General features: G+C 45.5%; 2 protein-coding genes across 5 annotated transcripts; both read right to left on the reverse strand.

Moving 5' to 3' along the window:
* Positions 1–210: 210 nt before the first annotated feature.
* On the reverse strand, positions 211–10,268 carry mcm7 (minichromosome maintenance complex component 7). 2 transcript variants are annotated; one of them, XM_023803426.2, is made up of 15 exons: positions 10,018–10,268; positions 6,764–6,843; positions 6,283–6,447; positions 5,489–5,613; positions 5,125–5,305; positions 4,886–5,023; positions 4,475–4,624; positions 4,281–4,395; positions 4,054–4,185; positions 3,879–3,962; positions 3,098–3,309; positions 2,494–2,759; positions 2,140–2,308; positions 945–1,054; positions 211–853 (listed from the first exon to the last, which is right to left on the reverse strand). In XM_023803426.2, the coding sequence occupies exons 1-15, from the start codon at positions 10,046–10,048 to the stop codon at positions 628–630; spliced, it is 2,184 nt and encodes a 727-aa protein (XP_023659194.1). In that variant the 5' UTR covers positions 10,049–10,268; the 3' UTR covers positions 211–627. The 2 variants fall into 2 exon arrangements, with proteins under 2 accessions (XP_023659194.1, XP_023659195.1); XM_023803427.2 differs by lacking the exon at positions 10,018–10,268 and adding an exon at positions 8,545–9,599.
* A 1,678-nt stretch (positions 10,269–11,946) lies between these two features.
* On the reverse strand, positions 11,947–26,241 carry LOC111839485 (cohesin subunit SA-3). 3 transcript variants are annotated; one of them, XM_023803434.2, is made up of 31 exons: positions 25,457–25,704; positions 25,227–25,326; positions 24,800–24,970; positions 24,354–24,450; positions 21,951–22,027; positions 21,578–21,782; positions 21,186–21,337; positions 20,409–20,606; positions 20,228–20,326; positions 20,056–20,135; positions 19,859–19,966; positions 19,683–19,776; positions 19,477–19,591; positions 19,258–19,361; positions 19,032–19,124; positions 18,609–18,701; positions 18,300–18,500; positions 18,110–18,177; positions 17,954–18,041; positions 17,786–17,884; positions 17,601–17,693; positions 17,022–17,187; positions 16,054–16,193; positions 15,769–15,870; positions 15,347–15,495; positions 14,380–14,502; positions 13,938–14,113; positions 13,250–13,442; positions 12,526–12,627; positions 12,372–12,444; positions 11,947–12,168 (listed from the first exon to the last, which is right to left on the reverse strand). In XM_023803434.2, exons 1-31 carry the CDS (start codon positions 25,486–25,488, stop codon positions 12,121–12,123), a joined length of 3,639 nt encoding a protein of 1,212 aa, XP_023659202.2. In that variant the 5' UTR covers positions 25,489–25,704; the 3' UTR covers positions 11,947–12,120. The 3 variants fall into 3 exon arrangements, with proteins under 3 accessions (XP_023659202.2, XP_023659200.2, XP_023659201.2); XM_023803432.2 differs by lacking the exon at positions 11,947–12,168 and adding an exon at positions 26,098–26,241 and having other exon boundaries at positions 12,175–12,444; positions 25,457–25,532; XM_023803433.2 differs by lacking the exon at positions 11,947–12,168 and having other exon boundaries at positions 12,175–12,444; positions 17,786–17,863.
* Position 26,242: the final 1 nt, after the last annotated feature.

Raw genomic sequence — 26,242 nt, forward strand, 5'->3', positions numbered from 1 at the left:
GTTTACATTATTCATCATGCTAATAAAGACTACTTAGAGTGACTGAAACTTGGGTAAAATATTGCTTGACGCCCCCCAGTCAGAACAGAAATTAATCAGATCTGCCCCTTTCCTGTTGTTTGGAAAGGGTGTGCCTGAAAGAGGACACTCATTTGTAATCTCAATGTGTAATACCTATCAGTGACTGCAATCAAAAGATGGAATACAAGCAAAATTTTAATAGGTATTTATTTTTAAAAATTTGCAAAACTACAGAAGCAGCATAGAGGACGGTTTCACACATACACAAGTTTCCCCAAATGCCTTTTCCCCATCAACAACTCCCACCAACTAACCACCACATGCCCCTTTATACAGGTCTAAAACTCCACTGCATACTTTCCTCTCCAAAAAATGCAAGGGTTTATTACGTTTAACAGCCAGGGAATGCAAGTTTTAAATTAAGCCATCACTGTCTCAATCAAAATCACTGAATATGTGGAAAAAGGCACAGTACTGCACACATGAACTTTTTTTTTTTTTTTTTTTTAACTATTTACACATGAAGACAGCGACACACTAACAGTCCCTCAGAACCCCCAGGTGACACTTATTTGCATCCTCCTAATGAGGACCCAACCCTGATCCCTAGACAAATGTGATCCTGGTGCGGGCCTGATTGACCTGCCACACGTTAAGCTCCTCATACTCATCGAGCGCCGCCTGGAACTGGGCGGGGGTGAAGCCACGGGATACGCATCGCTGCTCGGCGTCGGCCAGCCGCACCACCCCGCCCGCCCCGGCTCGCCCCCGCCCGGCCTCGCTTGCCAACTCACGCACGAGGGAGAAGATGACATCTGCAGGCCGCTGGTTTCTAGGGGAAGAACACGACATAGGCTTCAAACGGGTCAGCAAAGGCATGAATTCCACAAATGACACAGTTTACTTAAGACACACATGCTAACCTTGTAGCATTGGACTTCTCTGCCTGAAGTGAGTCCTTGGACATCTCCATGAGCCGCATGGCCTCGTTCACATCCTCCTTCTCCACTGTGTCCACAAGCCGCAGGCGGGCCTTGATTGAGGCACAGTACATACAGGCTCAAAACAGAGGCTGCGTGTAGATTAAGGCTCATGGGCAGATCACGACATCTAAAGGATGATGAGCCTGCACACCTCAGCAGTCGCGCTGTGCCGGCACTGTCAGACCGAGACAAGTGCAATGCCCTCTGGGACTGTTGGCAATTGCCCGAGTCTCCGCCTCTCAACACCAGCTAGTCTCTTCCTTAGGCTGAGGTCAAACATGTCGCTGGCTTGAACTCAGACCTTCAAATCCACTTTGTTTACAAGCAAACTTATCTCTTGGATATTTTGAAAAAGGCCATTTCCTTCCAAGGCAGCCCTGACCAGTTAGAGGACCTACACTGAAGACTATTAGCTACAGCCACGGTCAGTTTTGCATGGGTTTGCACAGCGGTCCTGGCATGCACAAGCTGACTGCCTACCCTGCAAAGCTGACTGGGACCAGCCAAAGGTCACTGGCCAGGGGTACCACCACAGGAAGACTGGACAGTAAAAGCCATGCAGCAGCCTGAGGGGAAACATGGCCTACATCCATGTAACAGCAGTAACAATGGACTGAAAGATCCAGTGTTGGTCTGAAGGGTCCTTCTTCAGGTAGGGCACAGTGCCCCCTTGTGGTCGCCAATGTAGTTCTTGGAAATTTCCAAGCAAGTCCCGTATGCAATCTGCACAAGGCATTACATGAATCTGAGTTGTCAAGGTACAAATGAGAAGTGAGGAAAGCAAAAGTGTACACAGGCAAGTCAGTGAAGCGAAGCGAAGCGCAGTCCACGTGTCGTGAAGTGCTGTTTTTGCAGTAGGGTTGGAGAATGAGCTACCTGCAAAAACAGCACTTTGGACACCCAGAGGCCTCGTTTATGTCAGTGTGTATCCTGGGGGGGGCAGACGATGCTGGCAGGGGGAGTCTTGCGTGGGAAAAAAGTGCTCGCAATGCAGTAGGCCGGCAAGCACCACTACTTGCACTGTAAGCACTTTAACGCACACAGGACAGGCCACAAAGGTGAGGCAGGGACCCTACAGCTTGAATCTCTGCGGTTAGCCGGCAGGCGAGTGCACCAGCAGGATGGGGGATCTCACCAGGGCTGTGGAGAGGCGCAGGATGGACAGCAGGGTGCGGGCAGAGGTGAAAGTGGTGTCCTTGCTGACCCGTGCCTCCTTCCTCATCTCCACGTAGGCAGCGGTAATGTAGTCGGCCAGAGACTCGGGTACCACAGGCTGCCGGCGCTGGCACAGGCTGATGTAGCGCCTGGCAAGGAACATCTGCGTTACGCCGAGAAGGGGCACTGCAAACCCCATGCAAGCCACAGGCATTTACACAGCTAGAGAATGACTGGAAACCAAAAAAAAGGTGATTCAAGCAGGTCCCCACCTGCTGCCCACAGGCAAGAACAGAAGTACTTTGATAAGACAGAGGGAGACCCCAGCTGTTACCTCATGAGTTTCATGTTGATGGGAGTAAAGTGCGTGGGCGGCTGCCGGCAGTGCTGGTGCACGTATGTGATGTGTTGGGCGAGCCGCAGATCACCGTCTGCGTCGGGCCTGTCCTGGATGAGCCACAGGAGGTCAAAGCGGGACAACAATGCTGCTGGCAACTGGATGTTCTGCTCCACGCTCTTGCGTGGGTTGTAGCGCCCGTAGGCGGGGTTGGCCGCTGCCAGGATGGAGCAACGAGCATTCAGGGATGTCATTATACCCGCCTGTAGGGGGCAGCATAAAGCAATTGAGCAACTAGGCTAACACTTTCCAAAAAAAATAAAAAATAAAACCACAAAAACACAATCACAGACACACCAGGCAGGTGTTCCACGAAGCACGATTTCTTGCTTAGCTGGATGACTTGTTGGATTTTATGTCTGAGGTAAATAGAAGAGAATCAAGATGAAGACCAATTAGCCCAGATGAGCTTAAATCCAACATATTATCCAACTAAGCAAGAATTCCTGCTTTGTGGAATATCCCCCAGGTTCTCCACTAAAGCCATTCTCATTACAATGTCTTCAACCTTAAGATCTCTAGATAAATTGCAAAGGAAAACCTTGGCGATGGAGATGGTCTGCTGCTCCATGACCTCATGGATGGCTGTGCGGTCAGCATCGGCCATCTTGTCAAACTCATCAATGCAGCACACGCCCAGGTCAGCCAACACCAAAGCCCCACCCTCAAGGGTCATTTCCCCAGTGAGGGGGTCACGCATCACAGCTGCCGTCAACCCCACTCCAGAGGAACCACGGCCTGTCGTATACTGGCCTGAAAGTGAAGGGGAAATATCTTTTTAAAACTGCCTGAGACAGGGATGTGCATACTCTCTGGGTCTGCAGACCACTCAAACAGCAAAGCAAGCCTCTCATCTGGGACCTGGACCTAGATTTGTCCTGGCTACACTGAAGAACCATGCGTACATCAGCTGAACAGGCATCTGTGCCCATATCCAGATGACTCTAGGTTCAAGTCCCATGTCTGGCAGTTGGACGCGTGACCAAGGCCCTTAACACAAACTGCTTGAGGGATGCTAGGTCATTTTGCTGTATGATCCTCACATGTACTTTATTTCACACAAAAATATCTGCTGAATAATGTAACTGTAGTACACCGAGTCCTGTAATGGTTACTAGAAGCGCAGAAATTATGACTCTGCTTCTGGGAACCATCTGGCAGTATCACTTTGATCAATATAAAACTATGACTACATATCAACTTTTAGGCAACGGAGCCAAATTCTGAATAGGAAATCAAAAACCTTCACTGTTCATCTGTTGTAGACACATTGACTACAGAAAAACCTCCTGGATGCCTAGCAGCAGGGCGAGGGCACTCACTGCGTGGGGCCAGGCGGTCGATGTAGGAGAGCAGCTGGGACTTCGCCACACCTGGGTCACCCATCAAGCATATGTTGATGTTCCCTGGGCAAAAGGCAGACATGGTGATGAGAACCACACTCACTTTCACATCACATGGCTGACCAGCATCCACACTGATCACAGCCAAACGTACCCCTTATCTTCATACCCTGGGGGGCCTGCTGCACCCCCCCGACCAGCAGCAAGAGCAGTGCCTTCTTCACATCCTCATGGCCAAAGATCTCAGGGGCGATTGATCCTGCCAGTTTCTCATAGAAGTCCTCCTCTATGTGACGAGATGAGTTGCATCAGATTAAACAGAATATCTTCCTCGACTCCACAGCAGTCGGTGAGTCTCCAATCACATCCTGTCCCCCATACCTGTGATCTGCCGCAATTCCTCTTCACTTAGCTCCTCGACCCCGAGCTCATCGTCCTCTGTCTTATTCAGCAACGTGATGCAGTGGGCTTCCAGGTACGTCTCTGACAGCAGGCCCTGGGAATGGAGACGAAATGTCACCCCTGCCCACACCTGGGGCAGCCCCGCGACACGACAGCAGCAGCTGCACACTTACCTGCACAGCCTGTCGGAAGCCAGTACGGAGCAGGGGGAGGAAGACGCCCGTCACAGACACGTGGTCGCCGGGCTGGGTGATGCGGGTGTTCTCGCCCCGTGCGTAGATCGTCATGCTACGGGGGATGTTACCCACGGGCACCTGGTCGCTCTGCACCGGCAAAGACAGCAGAGATTACATTACAGCCCTGCTCACAGCAAAGACATATAACATCCACCTGTCCACCATTTAATCCTGAGACAATGCCTCCAAAAATTTTTTTTTTTAATATGTATATATATATTAAATATATATGTATTATATTAAATATATATGTATATATATAAATATATATATGCACGCCTGAAAAGAGCTGGCATTGTGCCTATTTCACACACACGCGCGTCTCTTTAACATGGCAACTTCTCGTACGTGTTCCTGTATCTTCAGCTCCTGAAACTTGACAAACTTGGACCCCCGGGTCTGGAGATAGAGGCGCCCCCCAGACTTGTTGGTAACGCACTCCTGGCTTGGACACATGATGAGGGGCATGAAGGAGGGGGACTGTATCTGAAGGGGCGAAAAATTAGGGGGGGAAAGGCTCAGCATGTGGGCATGTTGGGAATGCCTTAAATGTATGAAGCGGAGCCTCGATTGACAGCTCCACCCACCGGCTGGTAGGTCTCAGCACCGCACTGGTCACAGGTGTAGGTGGCGACTGCCATCATGGGCTTGACCTCCGTGGCACGGGTCACGATGCCTCGCACGGTCACCAGCTTCCCAATGCTGTCTGCCCGCACCTCCCTCACCACCTTTGGCTTTGCTGTACTGGGGGGCTTGAAGTACATCTCACTGGAAGGAGAGACAGGAACGAGAATAATAATAATTAAAAAAAAATCACTAATTTGTCACAAACTCACAAATTTGAAAACTTAAAACCCATACTTAAATACATACAAGACTTAACCTTGCTTTGTCATTTCAAAGTTTCAGATTGAAAAGCAAATTGTAAATTTACAGGTCCCAGCAACTCACAATCTGCGCATGAGCTCTGCCGGGTACTGATTCCGGGGGTCACGCGTGTCATTGGGGTCACGGCCTCTCTGCTCCAGCATCAGGCGATGCTCTATGTACACATCCAATGAGTCCTTCGCCACCACCTGGGAAAATCGCAGGGGTTTAGGGACTCAGTAGAACACAAGTAGAGTAGAGTGACAGACAAATCATCCAGTACTACACATGGCTTAGGCACAGGACAGTGGAAGGAACAGGAAAAGGCTTTATTTCACTATAAATGTATCCCAGCATGCATGTAAGGGCAGGGGGGCACAAAGTTCTTACACTATAGTTGCAGGGTAGGGCAGTGGTGGACAGGACAAACAGTGCAATGTAGAAATATAGCAAAACAATTAAGAAATATACACAATATGGCAAATGCACCACAGAATAAAAAAACCATTAGGTGCAGATAATATTCAATCTGCACCCGTTAACAATGGCATAATGTAATGGAGGGTATAGATGTAGGCCACGGATTTAGCAGCCTGATAACCTGGGGAAAGAAACAGTCTGTAACCAGGAGGTACAAGTGGTGATGCACCAGTGGTATTTTCCAGAGCACGTGGGCTAGGGGGCAAGAAAAAAATCCAGATCCCCTAATTTCACACACCCATGTTAAGAATTCAGAACAGTTTTTGATGCCAACACCCATTCGATACCCATTTTCACTCAGTTGTTCAACATGATGTACTGGCTGGGCAGGAACGCCGTTTCTGTAATGTGTGTAACACATCATGGTAGTGCCCAACACATCATGGTAGTGCCCTTACCTCCTTCTCCCTGTACTCAGGCAGTAACTCCTGGATGGAGTCTGCAAAAAGTCCCACGTATCGCTTTGTGTTCTCACACACGCTCTCCACCAGCTCAGGGTCCTCTTCCGCCACGTCGTCCAGGTCCACATGCAGTGCCACCTGCTCACGGTGTGCCAGTGCCACCTGGTGGGGGTGGGGGTGGGGGGGGTGTCACATTTGTACACACGCTGTCACTCAGCTCTCACCTGCAGTGCCTCTTATGGTTGAGTCTGCCATACTAGTGTTTAAGACTAACAAACATGTTATCGCTAACATCACCCCAATACTGAAACCCATTATGTGGGTCACTTTTCTGTACTCTGATACATTCTGAACTTTTTTATGAACTTTTACCTAAAACTCCTAAAATATATTACCTAAAATGAGATGCTGTCTCAGCCCAATTTTCCCAAGCCCTGTAACAGAGCAAATCCAAGAAGTGACAAAAACCAGTGCTCACCAGCTGGGCACCATATTTGAAGACCTTCTTCCCAGAATCATCTTCACTGTAAAACTCTTGCAGGAACTTCTTGCACTTCTCTAAGGCATGTTAAGATGGAGAAACACCACATTAAGTAAAATACTACAGCAACTGGGAGACAATTACACAGTAGAGGAGCTAGCCAGAGAAGTTCATGAAAATGTTCTTTGCCCAAAGTCACCTTTACGCATAATCAAAACAACTAGAAATAGTGCATTTTAAGAAGTACTTGAACACTTCCTATAGTAAACCATTGTACTGTTTTACCAGGTCATATGTGATTATTTCTAAAACACACAATGCTGCATTTGATGAATGTATTGGACAAATTCAGTTCTAAAACACACATGCAAATCAAGACAGAATGCAGAAGATTTAGCATTTTGAACTGGGAGAAGTCAACGCCTTCAGCAACTTCCTTCTTAGGAATAAGTCTCAGCCTGGATAGGCCACAAATTTCAAAGTATAGGTTTTCATCTGTGAGTTTTCAAACAATACATTGAGATGCCTTTTCCAGATTATAGACACATTAAACTTACAGACACCTGCAAGAAATACCTTTTATTCAACGAATGTAACAAATGCCAGATGGGAACAAAGGTGAAATAGCTAGATTAAAGGATCAGAGGCCCAGTGAAAGATCAGTTCGTTTTTAAATCTAATGTGAAGCTTTTGATGAGCACAAAACACCTGTGTGCATGTATTATAGCCAGACAAAGTGCTACAGAATAAAACAGCCTAATCAAGGCAATTAAGCATTTGAAACCTAAAAGCAATGGCAGTATACCAGATTAAAATGCTGGTCTTCTGGTGACAGTGTATACTTTTTAAATTAAATTACAGAGGTGATACCAACATTGCAAGATTAACCCGAACATCTGGAAAAATACGACCACATGCACAGGATAGCACGATTGGTTTCAGTTCCGGGCAGCAGCACTTAAATCAGCTTGTAAACAAATCCGGGACCACGTGACACACAAACCCTCGGACGTCGCCCCCCTCACCCCACGAAGGCAGAACAATCTTATTCCCAGGGCCTGTGAACATTATTTTTAAAACACTGAATTTGTCTGTGTTACTATCAGAAGCATTTCTGCGTATATCCAAATAAAAACTCTTTATATAATTCAGTTCTATTCGATGTGGGTCCCAATGCTGATAAATTCGCCAGGATTTCCGATTAAATCCTTCGGAGGGTGCCCACTTCAGCAACCGTTTTAAAACAAAGCCCTCTAAAAACTGTGCTAAGCAGTGCTACTTAAGTCAGCAAGAGAAAATCAGAAAAAAACGAAATCAAATTAAGTAACGAAGGAACGAGAGAGAGAGAAAAAAAAAACTTAGCCAAGTGAAATACAGCACTAACAACGCTGTTGCCTGGATAACTGAGCTAGCTGCATTCAATGACAGCGTCCCTGCGATTTCCGAATCCTTTTGTTGGGTACCAAACCAAGATCATCGCTCTTTGCTACACATATCATACAATCACTGCATTCGTAATGACTTAGAGAGGCGCAATTAAACAGCAAAATAATACTAATTAATTAAATCCCGGCGAATGAGCAAAAGATCGCGTGTGGATGTAGCCCGCGGCTTTACGCAGGACACGCTGTACCCCGCTTCCCCCACCAAGGGACAAACAAATCTATGATGTTTAGACGGAATCGCCCGATCGGTAAGAAACGCGTTACGTGCACAATCTACTTCAGTACAGCAGCCCCCGCACACTCTTCACCCTAATCCTCCACCTATATTATTACCTCGCTTCCCTATTCCAGTTCACCGTCCATCGTTGTTTTTGTAAACAAAGAAGCACATGGCTCCTGAACCTCTCCAACTCCCCCTCCTCACACACACCTAGCAGGGATACCGCTATCCCTCCGCTGGACAAATAGTCCTCACTTATTCCCTGAACCTCTATGGATTCAACTGTAATTCGCATAAAGTATACACGATTGCGCGATGGAGCAATTTTAATTTAATTTAAAATAGAAATTGTGTCCGTGGTACGTGTAAAGGTACTTTAAGCGCTGCGCTCAGGATGAACGTGGTCCCGCCTGCGACGCCAACATGCTGCGCCACTCAGGACACGGCGCGATTTCGCCCATATGCCTATCATTTCCATGGAAGCCGACTTTACACACTGATAATGTGCGTTTTGTTTTTGCAATCCAGCATGTAATGTCACTGTGAGGAACTGGACAGCGGGGCGTGGTTGCATCAGAAACACTGCTAGTAATCTGCGACTGCACTTTGCGGTACAGTGATAAGGTGGACTGGACCTGCGGACTTCCAGGACACCAGACGTGATGTTCCCGTAAAAAGCATAAGAAATTACCGTCCAAAGAGACTCTTCGGCAAATACTTCACAACAATCGTCTCGAAAAGCAATTTTCACCAACAATCGCAATGAGAGAGTCACCCTTAAGACCTATGTAATTCAAAACCAATGTTAATATCCATAATCAATCTGACATAGAAATGACACCATGTACTTATTTTGCATTCCTTATATAAATCTTAATTGCTACCACCTACGTAGCTTCGAAAATAATGACGACGCATACCCATGCACGTTTTATAACGAGTTAGTTCCACAAATTAATATCCTACACAATCAATTTAAGACTTGGACCAGTTTGTGTAGCAGACTAAAACTGCATAGTCTGGCTCGTTATACAAATGGCTCAACAAAGCTGGGTACTTGCATTGGGAGTGACATCTAACCTACCCGACCCTTCGAACACGATACAGTAAACTTACGCGAAACTATCAGAAAACTAGTTAGCGCGGTTGAAGTTATTCGCCCCTCCCCCTATAGCCACGTGCTGCTAGAGTGTGCTTCTTTGTCTGCGGGCTACATCCGGGTCACACAGACTAAATCGAAACGATATTGTTAGTTGGTGAATTAACTAGTCACAAATGATTATTATTTTAAATTACAAGTTTAAAGCGCAGCACTGCCCACAAAGGAAATTAACAATACACTAGAAACCCCGCGACACCTGACTGGTATAGGTTGTCGAAATACTTTGAACAAGTAACTATATGTGTCTCTAAATGATGTAGCTAATAAAAATAAACTACAAGTTTATGCTGGGTGTTATTAGAAGTAAAGATTTTAATTTACTGATCCCGAGTTCTAGCATAGATAGCTCACACAACCATGTTGCAGCTTACGTTTTAAATATTTGGTTTACATCTGTACAGACAAGTTACAGAAAGTAACATACCCTTCTCAGCAAGGTAGTCTTTCGGAGCCATATTCCCTTCAAACAAAAAGCAACTAAATGCAAATTAGGAGTATTTGTCCAAGCAGGCTGTAGAGTTTTTTCTCCAGATATTTAAACGCTACAGTATCTCAAAACTGTCTTAATTCTAACTTGTAACTATTAAGGCACCTCCGGAACCAGCCGTGAAAACAGGCGCGCGTTCAGCTTCTTGCGCTCCCAATGAGAAAATAGCATTTGGCATTTTGGGCGGAGCTCTGGTGGTGGCGCGAAAACTCCAACAGAGTAACTTAATCACATGCTTTTTTCTAGCCAATAGAAAGATATATGGAGGGCCACCGGCGCGAAAAAAACGCAGGGCGTTTTTTAGGGGGCAGATAGTTACGGATTCTTCAATGGGGGAGAGAGATAGGAAGTTACCAGTAGGACGTTCAAAACACCTGAAAATCGCGTTCACTGGCCGATGTTTCGTACATTGCAGCGGAATCCTTTATGCACGTTAATTGTTCAGCTGTTTCTGTAAAAAGCCAGTTGTATGGAGTAAAATGTGAGGTCTTTTAAAATTCAGTTTTTTTTATTTTAACCTGACTCCAGGACTTTTCTTACTTGCTTTCAGGAAACTGGTTATATGCAAACGAAGGGCACTGTACCCTTCTCCTCTGACAAATGCCAGCATGAATAGGACTGTGTTCTATCTGTGTTTATTTTCTGCAGAAGCCCTGCAGTAATATGAATTTTAGTGTGCACTGTTCTCTTCATTTCTAGCTCTTAATTGAGTTGGAGAGAATAATCATTGGTTTTAGATCAAATTAAACTGAGGGTGGACACAATGGTCTCATTAGGATTTGGACTTGATTCTGGGGTGTGAATGTTCCCTGCTATCTTCTGCCCAGTTTTTGCTGGCATAGGTTTGGGGGATGCCATGACCCTGCATTACACAAGCATCAATGACTGTATATAATACTATTTAATTTTTAAATAGAACCAAATAAATGCTTAATTAGAATAAATGCATCTATGGATATTTCTGTATTTTCACTATTGTTTTTATCAAATACAAATGTATAGACTGATATAGTATGGAGTGTATATTCTTCCTTAATTTATGCAAATTATTTTAGCCCACAGCTGTTCCAGAGCTAATTAATTAAAAGTGCAGGTGGAATAAAAGCTGTTTTCTCTGGCCGCTGAGGCCTGCCATCCCCTGCTCCATGGCCCTCATGTTTGGAAGCCTTCCAGATCATCACAAATGGATGTTATCAGTTTTGGACAACATGAAAAGTACTATGTACCAGGCTGGTTTCTACTGTTTACAAATTAAAAAGGACAATACATCATATTAAAATCCTAAATATTGAAAGGAGTCTGTCATTAACTGTGCCCGGGAGTATAATTTTGTGGCTAAGAAAATTAACTAAATAAGCATTCTTCTTTGTACATATTGAATTTCAATGGGAAAATATCAAATTAGAAATCACACGATGCAAGTAAATATTGTATAGACAACTTCTGAATTTTCGGAGCTGGAATGTTCTTAGTTTTCCATGATTGAGGTTGTAACTGTTGTACCACCTCAAAGATTAACAGGGATTATCCTATATAACTACCTACTTAGGCACACTACAGCAGGGCTCCACCCAGCCTGCAAAGTTCATATCTGCAACCTGCTGCCCACCCTGTTGCCTATTATATTACTTTAGGGCGCAAAACTAACTAATTAATTTTTATGTTAATGTAAAATTTTTAGCACATAAGCCCCTTGTCAGAATACACACACTATTTACTGTGTATTTACTGTGAATTTGATACACCAACACTGAGAAGCTTTGACCTCAGCATGACATCCTTTCATGCCACAGGGCTCCTGAAAATTCCTATTCTGTGGAATTCTACTGTTCCTTACCCATAAAGAAAGCACACAAAACAGGCAACTGCATCGAAAAGACATTTATAAACATTCCATTTGTTAGAACAAAGAGACGAAGTATGAACAGGATTAATAATGGAACAATCACATAAACTGCATTACGGGGAAGAAAATGCTGAAGAAAACAACAGTTGACAACATTGGAGAGCTCATTCATTCCTCTTTTGTCCTCCTGCTTCTCAGTTAAACAGCTCCTCCAGAAAGCTGACCGAGTTTTTACTAGAAGGCTAAGCATGAAGAGAAAATGGTCCTTTTATTTTGGTTAATTTCTTATTGAAAAATTAAACAGGCATTATCAGAATTACCTGGATTAGCCCCCCATAGGATAAAACATTAGAATCTGGCTTGTAGGATACAGCACACGAGGGAAGCATACATGAGGTAGGTCAGTTTGAAGAGGGCAGTGTATGGAAAGGTAAGTATAGCTCACCAGAGTGAGTGTGTCTAAATCCACAATTTTCAAGTCATCCTCCTCTTCGTCCTCTTCCTCGATAAGCGTTAACCTTCCAAGAGCCAAAAAACGCAACATGAAGCACTGATGCAGACGCATATGTATGCATGCACGCACACATACACACACTCACACATTAAGTTGAGAATCCAGGTCACTGTTTGACGAGGGGGTGCTTGGGGGGAGAAAAACTGGCCGTTGGTGTCGGCGCAAGGCTTCTCTGTTGGGGGGCAGGCTGCAGAGGGGAGAAAACACACACAGAGCCATGACCCGAAAGGATGGTATCATGTGCCACATACAGGTTTTTTATTCATATCTTTGTGGGGACCGTCCATTTCTATGAGCAAAACTGTAATCCCAATAATGACAACTTTAACCTTTCTACCCAGCTCTAATCTCAACCATAAATAACCAAGAAAAAAGTATTTTGGCATTTTTAGTTCTTTGATTGGAGTGACACATTTTGGAGTGACAGTCCCTTGTGGGGACTGAAAAAATGGTCCCCAGAACTTCAAAATGCAGGTTCTCTCATTGTGGGACATTTGGTGCCCACAATGTAATATACACATGACTGCCCCCCCCCCCCCACCACACACACAGGGTGTGGCAATAAGCAACAGCCAAATCATCATTGAAATCAAAGGGCTCACAGGAATCAGTTAAGCAGACAATAACTAGGGATAGCAGAACCAGCTTTGTAGTATTATACCAGACATCAAACAAGGCCAGTAGCCCCTTTAAACACTGTGCAGTGTCAGGCAGATGATGAAGACAGATCAGACGTCGCATCCCTGTGCCACTATCGTAGGCAGAGTCATCAGTTAAGTTTACACAGCGAAAGGCAGGCTGGTGCACACCTCTCCATGGGGTCGCCCTGGCACCAGGGTTCAGAGACCAGCTCGTCACTGGACACGCTCAGCGTCAAACTGGGGTCCTTGCAGGCCACCGGCGATCTCGCAGGCGCCCCCTTCCGTGCCGTGGAAGTCAGGGACGGGCTGGTCAGCTTGCTGCTGCCATTTAGGGACTTTTCTGACACGCTAGAGAGAGCGCCTGGTGGATGGAGTTTTATTAGTCAGCAGCTTGAGTGATCACTTGGAATAATCAGTCAGCATTTATAGGACTTTTTTTTTTTTTCCATTTAGGTGAACTGGCATCTCTTAATTGACCATATAGTATGACTGTGTATAGGAGTTTGTGACTGAGTATGTGCCTGGATATGGAACAGCATTCTGTATATCCCATTCACCTGCTAAATGAAGATGGATGGATGGATGTTTGTACTAAATGTTACACAAAATAAAACTTTGTTTTGAAGAAGTTGACTTGTCCTGGAACCATGATTTAAACCAGGAAAAGGGTTACACGTCTGACAAATTATTAAATGCACATGATCCACATTTAGCTCAAAGCTAAAAATGATGTTCATTTGAACTCTGGGTACAGAACGCTTTTCCTCTGAGTAGATATTACTCGTAACTAAATCACCCTCAGGAGTAAACGTTACTCATCTACTCTTTCACATTAGCATCCCCCCCATGAAAAGACCTTCTTTATCTGCACGCTTGGCTTGTTCGGTCCTCCGGCGTTTGGACATGGGCATGTCCTGCGGGGACTGGGCAGGGGTGCGAAGCCTTGCAGCCGTCTGCAGGGAACGCTGGTACAGCATGAGGGGTGGCCAGGCAGGCAGTGGCATAGGGGCCAAGCTTTCTAGAAATCCAGAACTAGGAGCGAGGAAGAGTCTTCAGAAGGATGAGGTGGGGGGGTTGCATACTAATATAGTATACTAGCATACTATATAGTATACTAACTAATAAGCATATTACATCATGCTTTTCACTTTCTGTAAGCGGGCATAACAATGCTTTCATTCACAAGCATGTGTATGCTTGTGTTACAGTGTGCAGATTTTTCCACCACAGAAAATAAAAATTAAGAAATCTTTCTGGAGTTCTGTTGTTACTAATGAGTTTGTGTGTAATATACTCACAGTTGGGCTCGGTCCGGAGGGAGGAGTTTATAACTGAACTCACTGAGGATCTCCAAGAAGAACAGGTTGCGGGGGAGCTTGTCCGTCTCCCCGACACCCTGCAACGAGAACTGGATGCCATCCCTGCGGAGAGAGGCTCAGCCTCACACAGATGGCAACTTACACGTCTCTAGCTACATAAAGTGTTACGTTTCAATTAAAAGTTTGAGCAGAGCGATACCACTGAACAATCAAGAAATTGTCAGGTCAGACTGAACAGTAACGAATGCTGGAATGTTGAAGGTGAAGTCTATTTAAATATGAGGTAAGCCTGCCAATAAAGGAACTAAAGTTAAGCTTAGGTGATATACTGTAAAACAGGAAAGGTATGGAGAATGTTAATATTTATACTCAGTTTACAGAGAAGAATATAAAATATATGGTGACATATGATAAATAAAACACTGACTGGCTGAGTTAACTCCCCTAGCACTAATTTAAAGCATCGCCTTGTGATAATACATAGTGTTTCATTAGTAGTGGCTAGAGCAAAACCAGACAGCTAATTTTATTCCCTTCAGATGTTCATTTCTTTTTTCTTTTTTTGCTGGTGCTAATGTTTTTTTTTTTTTTTAAGCTAAACCAACTTTGGCAATAGGAACATGAAGGGGGAATGAACACACAGTAATTTATTTTCAGAATAAAGAAAACTAAGCTCAGCTTTTGGATAAGTGAGGATTGGCTGTCACATAAATGTAGTGCTTTGAAAATATTGCTCTAAGCATAAGATAACTTTAAAAAGGTAATACGGAAGGTGGCCATAGCCACACATAATCCTCTTTCAATATGCATATGTGCAAAGGGCTTTAGTAGCAGCTGACACAGAAAAAGAACAAACGTGTGTGTGTGTGTGTATATGGGAAAGGGAGTAAGACAGAATCAGTTCAGGAAAAGCTAAATAAAAATGGAAAATCTCTGAGGCACTGACTTGTGCAGGGACACCAGTGGTTTGCGGACGAGGTGCAGGTCGATGCCAAAGGTCATAGCCAAGCGGCGGGCCAGCTCTCGCATCTCCTTGAACTCTGGGCTAGCATACACCCCCTCCTCACCCAGCTCCCAGGGCAGCTCTGAGTACAGCTGGGGAGGAGGACAGCGGCACAGAGGAGATACCACTGCTGTTCAATACATGTGCATACAGACACTTTCATTTACCTCACAGGGCATGAAAACTGCCTTTAATATTTGAAATGCATCCCAAAACCTCCCCCCAAAAAACTTAATTTTCTCACAGTTGATTACAGCGACTATTTCACATATGGGGTATTTTACATCTCCACAATATACATTTTCAGGGTTTATCGTGTGCGTTTTTGAGGGAAGATGTCCCCATGGGGTATATAACACACACACCTGACGCAGACTGAGACACAGGGTTTTGGCGCTCTGTACTGGGCTGATGATCTTCATTCTACTCAGTGTCTCTTTGATGATGTCACCATAGTCCTTATAGAACTACCACAAGACAGGAAGTCAGCCTACAGCACGTCTTGCTCCATCTGTCCCTCTCCAGTTCCTTCACACACCCCTCATGCTCAGAGAGCCCCCCCAACATATACACCTTCACCATGCTTAATATCTCACACTCCACTCTTCCTTCTCATCCTCACATCCCTCTCTCCCCTTTCCTCCCTTCACCTTGTTGTAATGTTTGAATACGTCAGAGGCGGCGCTGAGATCCAGGATGCCGAAGATCACCAGTTTGCAGTATCCAGCCAGCTGGTTCCGACACCTCTGCAGGACTGCGATCTTCCCAAGAACCACCTCCTCGTCGTCACCTGAAGGAGTGCGGCAGGGAAAGACGACTGTGGGGAAGAGTTGTCGTCTTCAGCTACTCACAGATGGGTGTCTAGTTTTTCAGACCCAAACATATTTTATCCGTTTATGAGACTTGAACCTACAGCTTATTTTTAATACACACTGACAAGGGTACATATTCACTGGCACTGTATTTTCCTAAGTGTAGGTTACAGTACACAGGACTAGTCTAGTGACTAAACCAAGTGTCTCAACCTGGCTTTGTGTTTACACTATTTCAGATTTTCAGTTAATCCCACAGCTGCACCCTAGCTGTTTATCTGGTCTGATACTTGTGATCTCAGGTCAGCCATCTATTGGACTAGTAGTATTCAGTTTTCCATTAATCTCAGGAGGCAAAATTAATAAGAACCTAATCATTTCCCTAGCCCGAGTCTGAGGAGATCAAGCATAGCTGAGTCATATGTAATCTACAGCTTTATGTGGGTGCAGGTTGAGACTGTTAAAGCAACACTTTGAAATATAAGGTGTGTAGATGGTACAAAAGTGACGAGAGGCAGGTTTATGTTCTGGGACCCTTGGCATAGCTGGAATGTCTTGATCCTGCCAGGCAAAGGGGATCAGAGCTTTTGCTTCCATGGAGCTGGTGTATGTGGGTGCGGACTGGTTAAAATACAAACAAGTAAAGTCTTAAGAAACAGGGAGGACACCCTGCAGTAGATCAGGCAGGGAAGAAGTTGGTTACACCTGCCCCCTTCCCCCAGCAAAACAAACACCAACAGAAGGAGAGATACACACCAGCAACTGTCCACCCCAACACAAGCAGCAGGGAAGGCCAGACATCTCACCACATTGGGCATTGTCAGACTCAGCAAAGATGTAGTCAATGAGGAAAGACGCCATCTCGGCTTGGAGTGACACGCTGGGGGGGCTGGCCAGTGTCTGAAGCATGGGGTCTCCATGGACAGCCTTCACGCTGAACACTACCAGCAGGTCGCAAAGCCACAGGAAGGCCTGGAACAGGAAGCATGCGTGCCTGTGGGTTAGCCACCCAACACACACACACACACACACACACACAAGCGCACACTCACTCACTCACTCACACACACACACACACACACACACAAGTTGGGTCTTCCTATCTAAATGGGGACCGTCCATTCATTTCTATGGGAAAAACCCTAATCCCAATCACGACACCCTTAACCTCTACCCATCCCTAACCTTAACCATAAGTAACCAACCCAAATACAAGACTTTTGGAATTTTTATTTTTTTGATTGCACTCACAGATTTTTATAAAACTGAGGTTATCCAAATGGGGACCTTAAAAGATGTCCCCAAAAGTAGGGAAATTTCAGGTTCTACTACAATTTGGTCCTCAAATGTGATCTATGCAAACACACACACACACACACACACACCTGGTCTCGTAGTTCTGCCTCAGTCACAGATAAGCAGGCTTGACAGACTCTGAACAGAGACTGAACATCTTGTTTTAGCTTCTGCCCTGCTGCCTGAAAAGGGACAGTCAGAGAGAGTAAGGAGAAAAAGGTCTAAAGGAATGAGAAAAGAGCAAAAGTGAGTGAGGTTTGCATGTTCACAGCACCTCGGTGGGTGAGGACTTCAACTTCAGGTTCTCCCAGAGCAGGTGACTACCAGCACACTTCAGAGCGGGGACCATCAGCTGAAGTACAAAGACGACACACTAGCCTTTCAAATGCGGTAACCCCTAACCCTGTGTGTGTATGCGTGTGTGGGAGGGGCTGAGATTCACCTCTCTAACAGGCTGCCTGGACTCCACCCCACTCTTCAAGATCTGGAGGCAGGGCTCAAACAGCTGCCATCCTGTTAGGTCCTTTGCACTATGGGAGAAATAAATGCTACAAAACTACACACAGGAAAACCTCTTGCAGAGGGAAATGACACACACCTGCTGAATGCCACTATCCTATTCAAGGTGGTAGTCATGCTGTACACATCATCTTCATCTACAGGGTCCTGTGAGAGATGGACAGTTTAACAGGAAGGGACAGAGTGAGGCAGGCCAAGCAGGGTCTAAAGATCGCCAGACCCCCCAGATGGAGCATGTCCATGTATGCGAGTGTGACAGAGATTTCTACCTGCAGCATCTCACTAAGGCCAGATGTGAATTGGTCCACAAGGTCGTCCAGCAGCTGGCTGACGGCCAGGTCCGCTCGGCTGGAGAAGGTGCACATTTCGGAGCTCAGGACACACGCCACACGAGCACATGCCCCCAGGACACCGTCTGCCTGGTGCTTCTTCACAATTCCACACAATTGGAAGAGTAGCAGGTCCAGATACTGGGAAGCAATGGTCGAGTAAAGGAGGAAAACATAAACAAGTGACCTTGACTTCAGATCACACGCGGGATAACTTTAAGTATACTATTCAAAGCACAGCTGCTCAACCTTCCCCATACGACGGTTGCTGCTGTAGATCTCTAGGTTGAAGTACAAGGGAGCTCTGAGTAGGCTGGTCATCTTCTGGACATCTGGTGAGTACTGAGGCACAGCAGTGGGAGACAACGGATGTCAGCAGAGCAAATTGTGCAGATTGATGTGTGCCTGTGTACATGCAACCTCACTGTAACAGACAACATTACAAGAGACGACATACTAAACTCACAAATTACCCACATTACTTTTCCAACATATTGTTACATCATCTAGGGGACATCCCAGACAGGGTGCCAATCCATCACAGGGCTGTCAGATGTTCGCACACTGAAGGTTGCTTGCAATCAGATATCCAGAAGAAACCCATGCAAACCTGGGAGCAGACAGGAACCAGCTGTCCTGGAGTTTAGTGTGTGCGGGTGTAACTGTGTTCACCTTGGCCAGTAACTGTGGTAACACCAATATGAAATGGTTGGTGAGACGTTGTCTGTCCTGTGCCTGTACCTTCTGGTCCTTCCTGCTGACCACCTGATCCACACAGATGCATAAACACACACACACACTTTCAGAAAGCAGCACAAAGCACCCTGATGTAACATCAGCAGAGTGGGATATACTGCAGCAATGGCCAAACGTGGAGCTCAGCCATAAACTCCCAGACCTTCTTCAAAGGGCCTCTCCCCACTGGAGGGCAGCCCTCAGCTGCCTGCCGCATGGCAGACATCATCAGCTCGATTAGGGCCCCCTCTTCCTCATCCTCCAGCCCTAAGGGAAATATGAGCGGGGAAAAAGCCAGATGATCCCTTGTCAGTGCTTATGACTCACCCCCAACGTCCCACCCCGAAAAAAACAAAACAGGCGAATGCACGAACCCCCTCACCAGCATCTTGCCCATTCTCCTGCAGTAGCAGTGATGTCATGCTCTCCCAATCCCTGAGCTCTGCCCCTGCACACTGCCATAGGCTGTCCACCAGGTATGCTGCATGCTCGTGGAACTGGGAAGGACATGGAATAAAGGCCCCTTGCAGAGCCCCTATGCCACTGACCACAATGCCCCAAACTGGAGGCGAACACCAGGATCAGCACCTCAGTGTGAATGAAGAAGGAGATGAGGAATCGGTGGAAGGTGACTGTGTGTTCCCTTGTATCCTGAGCATCTTTGTCGACCTCGCTGCACAACCTAGAGACATATACAAGTGAAGGAAAATCCTCAGCTCTGCTCGCCTGTGCTGGAGGTTGGCCGACAAGAGTCAAGCGTTCACCTGTGGTAGAGGAAAGCCCCGGCGGCACAGGCCAGCCCCCTGTGCGAGGCGAACACCAGGGGGTACAAACGCTCACAGTCCGCCTCAGACAGGCCCTCCTCCGTGTTCCTGAAAACACATGGGGCATGACACCACACCCACTCTCTCTCTACACACACACACACACACACACACACACACACACACACCATACTCACCGGGAGACCAGCAGCAGGAGCGTGACAGCCTCCACGGCGACGTCGCTGTCTTTGTCCAGCGTCATGCAGAGCATCCGTTCCTAAATACGCACAAAACACAAAGCACTATATCCCAGTGTGGAACTGGTGGCCGCTTGGACCCCAACGGTGGCAAGTGACCTTCATCACGTACCATAAACCTGACGGTGAAGAGCTCGAGGCGTCCTATAAAGTCCTTCTCGGCATATAGGCCTTGCAATGCGTGTATACATTGTCTCCTTACAATCGGATGCTGGGTGGGGTGGGGACGACGCACAGTCAGTTCTTGCCATGTATGCAGATGCATGAGCCGAACACCTGCGGGGAGCAGATACCTTGTCGTGCATGGTCCAGCCCAGGTACTTAAGGTAGCCATCATTGAGGAAGGTGGCTGGGTTCCCCTTCAGCCACACTCCCAGCTCCTCCATGCAGAGTGCCCGGATCTCAGCAATGCGGTCCCGGTACCGGTGCACAAACACGCCCTTTAGGGCTGTGTTCATCATGCTCTGCAACTCTGCCTGCTGTTCCAGGAGCTAAAACGCGGACGGCAACAGACAGACATGGCACATGGACAGACAAAAAGAGACACTGTGTTGTTGCTGCTGTGTTTAAACAGAACTTCACTGCAGAGAGATAAAGCGCCTGGTATGTTTGTTTAGTATGAGGGTTGGTGGGGAGTCAGAGACAGAAGGCGATCAACGCGGTGAAAATGCTGGAATTCAGTGAGTGACAGGCTTAGTGTGAAAAACAGAGGCGCTAATGCACTAGTACTGCAAAAGGACAGCATGATTCAGTGGGTATATGTTACAGGACATGTGCATGTATACAGATGGAGACTGGACAGTGGAGTCAGACATTCCCCCCCCCGGCGTGTGTAGTGGGAGACTGGCAGGTGGAGACCGACCCCAGTGTCTAAGGGGAGACCATCAGGTGGAGACCGACCCTTTTGTGTAGGGGGAAAACTGGCAGGTGGAGACCGATCCCCACCTGTGCATAGAGGGAGACTGGCAGGTGGAGACCGACCCCCCCAATGTATAGCGGGAGACCGATAGGTGGAACCCTACCCCCGCCCCCAAAGTGTAGGGGCCAACCGGCCGGTTGGAGATCAATACCTCAGTGTAGATGGAGTGTAGCTCCTCCACTCTCCCATGGGTTCTCCTCTCCGGCTCCTTGCTCTTCTCTGCCTCATACCGCTGCCGCGTCGTCTCCGTCCGAGCGGTCATGTCCACGGCCACCTCGACCAGAGCTGTCATCAGCTTCATGGCTTGAGGGAGCATTCACACATACACATGTGCCACACACATATATTGTAATGTAATTAACAACAAACATGACCAAAACAAAAATGTGTAAAAAGTTAAAGAAAGATTTTTTTTTTGATCTTCCTAGACAGACATGGTGACAATTTAATAGGAGACTGTGATTCACCATCACGCACATCTCAGAAGGAGCAAAGCAGGGTATGGATCATAAAAACAGCACCCATCTTGCTACGGAGACATACCCATGAATGTGCTTGTGTGCCGGAAGGCACGGACCTGTGAGTCGGACATGCCGGTCAACAACGCCAGTATTGAGGAGAAGAGGTACTCGTCGTACAGAAGGCTGTTCTGACAGCGTTTCACTAACAGATGAAGGAACTCGCACAGGCTGGCACGGAACCGACGCCATGCTGGGCCGGGGGATGACAGGGGGTACCTGGTCGAATCCTGGTGGGGTCACAGACCAAGGGAGTACTGAAAACTTAGCTACAATGCACATCACGTTATCTCCTAGACCTGATCCAAAATACTATTTCCAAATCAAACACAGGATGGAGCCAATTTGCTGTTTGTCTGGACACTCCTCGATTTGTCCTTTGACACACCCACTTTTACCTCATTGAACTCTTTAGTCAGCCTGCTGATAATCTCAGCGTTCTGCATGCTGTTCAGCATCTCCCTGGTGACCACCCCTGAAATGTAAACACATACATCAGTCTGATGGCACTCAGGGCACACAGAAACCTACCATTAATCTAAATCATCACCCAAGGTGCCTGCAGAATGGTACATCTGAAAAGCAGGCAAAGCACACAGCCAGGTCAGCAAACAGCATCTTTAATTTTTACCATCACCACTGAACAAGGATTATGTTAAACCCTTGACAATCCTCCCACTCAACTTCCAAAATACCAAATTGGAGAAGTCAGGCCTTGTATGGCTTGAAAGAAATGAATTAATCCTGAAGACATACAATATAGATAACCCATCTGCTCATTTCATCGTTATCTTTCAGACTCTGTCTCGCAAACGAAATCCCCTTTCAACGCGTGGTGTCCCACATCCTGCCCTCCTCCTGCCCCCCACCCATCCAGGGGCCGTGCCACTCCCCGCACATAAATCAACCCGCTGCCATCTCACTAAGCAGCTGAGCCTTCACCATCTGTAGCTACCACCGCGCACATACTTCTGTACTGACCTTGCCTCCACATAAATAATCAATTATTTATTCTCTGCTCTATTATTCATTTGATTACCATAGCATCTTAGCGAGACCAATTCTTCTTGTTATTTTATTTATGTAGATAGGTACATAAATGCAATTTAGGAAGTGCATCTCACCCAACTGCAGCCTCTTTTATTGGAAGTTTAACCCACAACTTTCTGGTCACATATACTCATACCTGATCACCTTCCGGTGTCCACACCCACAACTGCCAACCAGGCAAACATATTTCACCACTGGGTATGTCAAGTTGCATCGATGCATCATGATGAATCAGTTATTGACTATCAATCTGTAAAGTCAGAATTCCAGGCTGTGAATTCTCGTGCAGCAGTGCTGGCACGCAGATTTCCGAAACATAGGATGGCAGGGGAAGGCTCATTAATATTCATAAAGGAATCACAACTTGATTTTTCAGATATGATGCTTTTGGGAAACATGTGCCTATGTTGTGGTGCAAAGTGCTCTTCCAAAGGTTAACATAATCTTGGCCCTACAATGCTTTTGGGAAAGCCCTCTGTTTTGCAGCACAAAAATGTTGATCTTTTTAAAATCTATAGAAGCAATAGTCAAAACCCTGAGGTAGCCAACTAGCTAGCTACATAGAGTAGTATTGATATACAGATGTACAACATATTGGTTAACATATCAGTACCTGCCAATATTTGTTAAAAATCAAGATATTGTCCAAGGTGTCAATCTTGATTGATATTTACACTTCATCAATTTTCAAAGTTATGGAAGATTTTATAGGACTTTATTATTTGTAACCCACTGAATACAATCCACAAATATGTACCGTAATCCACAAATATTTCACATGCTATTTCATATGTATTTTTTTCAATTTGAGTTGTGTAAAATACTTATATATTCAGATGAAGCATGATTATGTATTACCATACCAACTCAAAAATTGAGAGAGATAGAATGATGATTTCTGTGGCACAAACACAGCACTAAAGAAGCAGAGAGGTTTCACATCTGTGCACTGTAGTAGGGGGGGCTGCATGACAACATTGTCTGGGAAAAATTTTTGATATTTCAATTTCTAATCAAACACTGGATTTTTTTATTTACACTCATGGTAGCAAGGCCATTTCATGAAGCTTAGCTATCAACTCTTATTTTAGCCTTCTTCCTGATAACTGCACCTCATATATGTGGATATTTTTACAGATCAGCTGTGGTGCAAATTGGACAAAAATCCACAAATGAATAGGAGTGAAGTCACAAATGTCATGTGATACACAAATACACAGGAAGTGATCCACAAATGTGCAAAACACGTTTCATGTGTACACGTAGCTCCATATTTATGTGGATATGATTTTGCACAACACAAATTTAAAATATATCTATTTGTGGATTGTCTTCTGTGGGTTACAAATAATAAAGTCCATACAAAGTTAGCAGAACCACAGATAAAGACACATAAGGCAGTACTCCTTTAAATGTGTTTCATTTTTTCTGTACAGTTCAGTGGTTGGTCTTTTTACAATTTTACATTGGTGTCTCTGAAAAAGGTTTGAATATAGCTGATCAAAATAATTGATTATCTGAATCATTATGGAATTGCATCAAACCATTCCTTCAATAATTGTATCAAATCCTTGGTGCCAATGATTTACACTGCACTTCAGTGTACATAACAAGGTATCTGACTGACTGAGTAACACTTCCCAAGTGCACAATAGTGTTCTCATGCTATGAGGCTAGCAGCAGTTAGCCACTCCTCCATGTTGCAGTTTGTGATCATGTGACCCCTGCACCCTCCTGTGGTCATCTCTGACCTCTGCAGCCACAGCACTGCATGATGAAGTTCATAAGCTCCACAAGTCCCGCTTCCCTGTCCTTTTTGTAGCTCTCTAGCCATTCATCCACCACCGTCTGGAAGGAAGAAGAGCAGTACCCTGATCAAAACCTATGATTACTCAAAATACCATTTCACCTTAAAACTTTCCCCATCAGCCTTCACTGAATGCCTGTTCTGTATTGTCTAATGTTCAACAATAAAAACTGTGTTAAAGGTAAGCTATTATTTGGACGATTTATTCCTCTAGGTGTAAGTAGGGTGACATTTTAGACTAAGTTTTGACAAGCAGGAAATTCTGAGTAATGTGGGGAATCCCAGAAGACCTGTGTGTACCCAGCCTTCCTGCCAAACCTCTCACTGCTCTTTCAGTTCACACTGCACTTTCATACTGTGCTCATCCATACTACTCTCAGACCCACTCACCACCACGGCGCTGCGACCGGACTGCACAGCCTCGTACAGGTATCCTGTGTGCACCGCACTCCTGTGCAGATGTTGCACTTGGCTGACAGCACTTATGTTCCCAACTGGAGTGGAAGTCTTTTGGATGCCAGGGAATCGTCTAGTGACCATTCGTACGGGCTGCTTACGGGGCTAAAGACCAGAACGATAGGAGGGGGACACTTATCAAACCACCTTCTCTCTAAAAATGATTTAATCCTCGACAAGTGAATGTAAATTAAGGACAAAAGTGGCATAAGTGAAACATATATTCTGCTTAGGAAAAAACTTCACAAGCTCAGATATACCTCAGCACATGTTCTTTACTGAAGTGGGACAAAGACAATGCTATGATTTATAATTAAATAACGGTGGTTATTTGTTACTGTTGGAGGATGGGCGGGCCTACCGGTGCTCCTATAGCCACTGATCTGGCTCCCCGTTTTCTCGCCCGGATCCGGTCCTTGAAGTCGCTCCCTGAATCGGAGAGATCGCTGAACTCCTCCGAACTGGGAGGGGGCAGCAACACGTTGAGATGGTTATGCAACTTGGAATGACACGTATCTGTTCGGTCATGAGCACCTTAATTACACCTATACAGCAATACTGATCAAAGTATCCAAATGCCAAAGTTAGTACCTGTTGTAGTCCATCTCTGCTGATCGACTCATCCACAATCTTTTCAGCTACTGAATTTGGCAACGAAAACTCAGATCTGAGAAGTCATAATACAGATGACGGACAGATCATTATTAACCATATACCATTTATATTTAAGCTTATGCAAACTGCGAGACTTCAAAATCAGAATTACTGCTTTGGTCAAACTACACTTGTGGTGTATGTGTACACACACACATAAGATTAAAATAAAAGGAGGGGGGATTTTTAAATAGAAAAAAACTGTTAATTTGTTGACCTCTGACCTGTTTGGTAATTGGTTGAAATGGGGTGATATATAGGGTTGCCCGCCAACAGAAAAGACGAGAATAACGGGGTGCCGAGAAGAGAGAACTAGTTTAATTGTTACATCTGTCCTCTGTCTAGCGTATTGCAAAACTAATAAAAGGAACCTGTTTGTTCGAACCTTGGCTCTGGGAATTAATTCTCATATAGGAAAGTGCAAGACACAACAACACTAAACACACAATTATGGAAAAAGACGAAGGGAAATAATGATTGAGGAGCCTATCCCGCAAGATGAAATAGGCAGATTTATGATCTAAGTTAGTGAACTATGATTATATTAAATAAAGCATAAATGACCTTTCTTGAGTTACCTTTGGATATTACTCCGTGCAGACTGCGGTCTGTATCACAATCACAACTAATTATAGAACTGGAACGGTTTTCTACTTTTCCTCAGAATGAACAGACACCACCCAGGAGTTTACAATTTAGGCGCGAAAAACTACACCAGTAAAA

This window comes from Paramormyrops kingsleyae, chromosome 10 (assembly GCF_048594095.1).
Source record: "Paramormyrops kingsleyae isolate MSU_618 chromosome 10, PKINGS_0.4, whole genome shotgun sequence".
NCBI classification, from domain to species: Eukaryota; Metazoa; Chordata; class Actinopteri; order Osteoglossiformes; family Mormyridae; genus Paramormyrops; species Paramormyrops kingsleyae.